Source organism: Crocuta crocuta, unplaced genomic scaffold (genome assembly GCF_008692635.1).
Source record: "Crocuta crocuta isolate KB4526 unplaced genomic scaffold, BGI_CrCroc_1.0 scaffold650, whole genome shotgun sequence".
Taxonomy (NCBI): domain Eukaryota; kingdom Metazoa; phylum Chordata; class Mammalia; order Carnivora; family Hyaenidae; genus Crocuta; species Crocuta crocuta.
This window is the reverse complement of record NW_027532882.1, coordinates 845,573-848,108: the sequence shown is the minus strand read 5'-3', so window position 1 is coordinate 848,108 and position 2,536 is coordinate 845,573. Positions and strand designations below refer to the sequence as shown.

Genomic DNA, 2,536 nt, shown 5'->3' with positions numbered 1-2,536 from the left:
CGCACACGGGCGAGCGGCCGTACCCGTGCCCGCAGTGCGGCAAGGCGTTCGGCCAGAGCTCGGCGCTGCTGCAGCACCAGCGCACGCACACGGCCGAGCGCCCGTACCGCTGTCCCCACTGCGGCAAGGCGTTCGGCCAGAGCTCCAACCTGCAGCACCACCTGCGCATCCACACGGGCGAGCGGCCCTACGCCTGCCCGCACTGCTCCAAGGCCTTCGGGCAGAGCTCGGCGCTGCTGCAGCACNTCTGTTCTCGGCGCCGGCCTGGGCCTCAGTCCCGGCCCCAGCTCTGGCCTTGGCTCTGACCCTGGCTCCGAGCCGGGCTCCCTCCCTACTCCCAGCCCCAAAGCTGTCTCTGGCTCCGAAGCCACCCCCACCCCTGATTCCATCCAAGCTTCTGACCCTAAGCCTGGTCGTGTCACGGATCCCCACCCCGTGGCCAGCCCCGACCCAGATTCTGTGGCCAGCCCCGACTCCAACCCGGAGTCTCATCCCGACCCCGGCTCTCCCACCCATGACACCGTCAGCCCAGCCCTCCCTACTGGCGAGAGTCCCGAGTGGGTGCAGGAGCGAGGGGCATTGCTGGGGCCCGACGGCTGATGTGGACGCCGACGCTGACGGGGCCTGGGGAAGTTGTGTGTCATGCAGTTTAGTAAAATCCTCGCACTGCCTCCTGGCTCTGTGTTGTGGTTTGCCTGTGTCTCTTTTTCCACACGTGCACGGCCCTTTCCTCAGGAGATGGGGGAGGGCGTGGTCTGTGCCAGCCATAGCTGGAACCCCGGTGTCCTGACCTCCCGTCCCCAATCCTCCAGGCTTCCCAGGCCCCCCACAAGGTCTCGCACTGGCCCATCCCAGCAGTTACCACTCTGCTCCCCCAGGCCTGGCCACCCCAGTCGAGGGCAGACTCCTCCGGCACGGGTGGTCTGAACGGGATCCCTTCCCTCTGGCTTTTCTCTGAACGGCGGAATTTCCAGCATGTCGACAGTCTAGCGGGCTGATAATGGAGGCTGATATGAGACCTTGCAGGCAGCCCTACCCCATGTGCTCGCATAACCTACCCCATGCCCTTCAAACCCCGTGTCCTAGGCACAGCACTGGACAGAGGAGGCGCCCGTTTCTGTGCTCAACCAAAATCTGTTGCTTGCTGGGGTCTCAACAGGGAGCAAGATAAGCATGGCCTTGGCCTTCACAGATCTCACAGATGCCAAATTCAGAAACCTTTGAAAAGTAGTTTCCGGCTATAGTTCATTCTAGAAGAAGCATGACCAGACTCCCCCCACCGCCACCCCCCAACATCAGACAGGTAATGTGCTGAGGTTGTAGCAAGGCTTGAGGGAGACACAAAACACAGAGCAGCATTAACACTCGGTCATCAAGACCACGATCTGCAAAAGGATCAAGACATGATTTAGGGGTAGGGGGCGGGAGACTGCTTTCCTGAGGAGGGATTCTAGAACCCCAATTTAATCGTTAGCGCTGTTTGTCCCGCCTTACGCCATACTCTTGCAATTTACACTCTTGCGTTTTCTCTTTTAGCTCAACAGCTTCACGAAACAGGTAACTCTGACTAAGTAACCCCGTTTTTCAAATAAGTAAACAGGCACGTGGAGTTTAAAGAGCCCTTTTAGAAGATGTAGAACTAGCAGCTGGCAGAGACTAGATTTAATCCAAACTGTCCTCCAGAGCCTGAGTTCTTAACCAGCGTGCTTCAAAGCAAGAGCGTGCAAAGGCCCTGGGGCTGCTGAGTGACGAGCTAGGGGAGATGGGGCCAGAGCAGAGGGGCCTGGCAGACTGAGGTGGGAGTTTGCTGGTGATCCTAGAGCAATGGGAAGACATTGGCAGGTGTGGCAGAGGACTCACATGAGTTACTCTTCGACCACGCTTCCAGCTGCTGCCTGGACTGTGTAATGGAGGGGGCAGGCGTGGGAGCCTCAGATTAGCAAGGAGGTTGCTGCGGCGGTCCAGGCCAGGAATGTTGGGGGACTCTAGGCTGACAGCCATAGGAGCGGGGATATGTGGTCCTATGTAGGACATAATGAGGAAATGAAATAGGGTTTGCTGACAGTTCAGATGAGAGCAGCAGAAGCGGAAAGAGTTGGGAGCAACCAGGCGGTTTCTTCCAGGCCAGAGAGGCAGCCATGAGAGAGGACGGACGGTCATCATCGGACTCTGGGGAGGGTAAGGGGTCAAGCCTTGAACATGGAACTCAAGAACCTGGCACCGGACGGGGGCATGACAAGGAGCCAGGACGGAGCCAGCCCTACTTTGGCATCCTCACAGCCAGCCCCTCCCCCAGCCCCTCCATGCACCGGCGGCGTTAGGACCTCAAGCCCGCCCTCCGCCCCGCGAGTCGCCAGCTGAGGACGACGCATGCGTGCTGCGGCAGCGGGGATTGTCGTGGCGCAGGGGGTGGGACAGGATCCGGTCACATGCTTCCAGGGGTGGGGGCTGTGCCGCCCCGATCACGTGACCGCGGCTCCAGTCAGCTGATGCGTGAGGGTTTGAAGCTGCGCGGCGAGGGGGCGGGGCCGCAGTG

At 60.3% G+C, this 2,536-nt stretch overlaps 1 protein-coding gene and 1 non-coding gene across 2 annotated transcripts in view; one reads left to right on the top strand and one right to left on the bottom strand.

Moving 5' to 3' along the window:
* ZNF358 (zinc finger protein 358) overlaps positions 1 to 677 on the top strand; it is a 2,146-nt gene extending 1,469 nt beyond the window's left edge. The window contains 2 exon segments of the mRNA XM_077745736.1: positions 3 to 245; positions 247 to 677. Of these exon segments, the coding sequence (XP_077601862.1) occupies positions 3 to 245; positions 247 to 600 (597 nt within the window). The 3' untranslated portion in view covers positions 601 to 677.
* A 616-nt stretch (positions 678 to 1,293) lies between these two features.
* On the bottom strand, positions 1,294 to 1,397 carry LOC144216403 (small nucleolar RNA U13). Its single transcript, XR_013330663.1, has one exon. It is a non-coding gene; the product is annotated as a small nucleolar RNA U13 (small nucleolar RNA).
* Between the last annotated feature and the right edge of the window lie 1,139 nt (positions 1,398 to 2,536).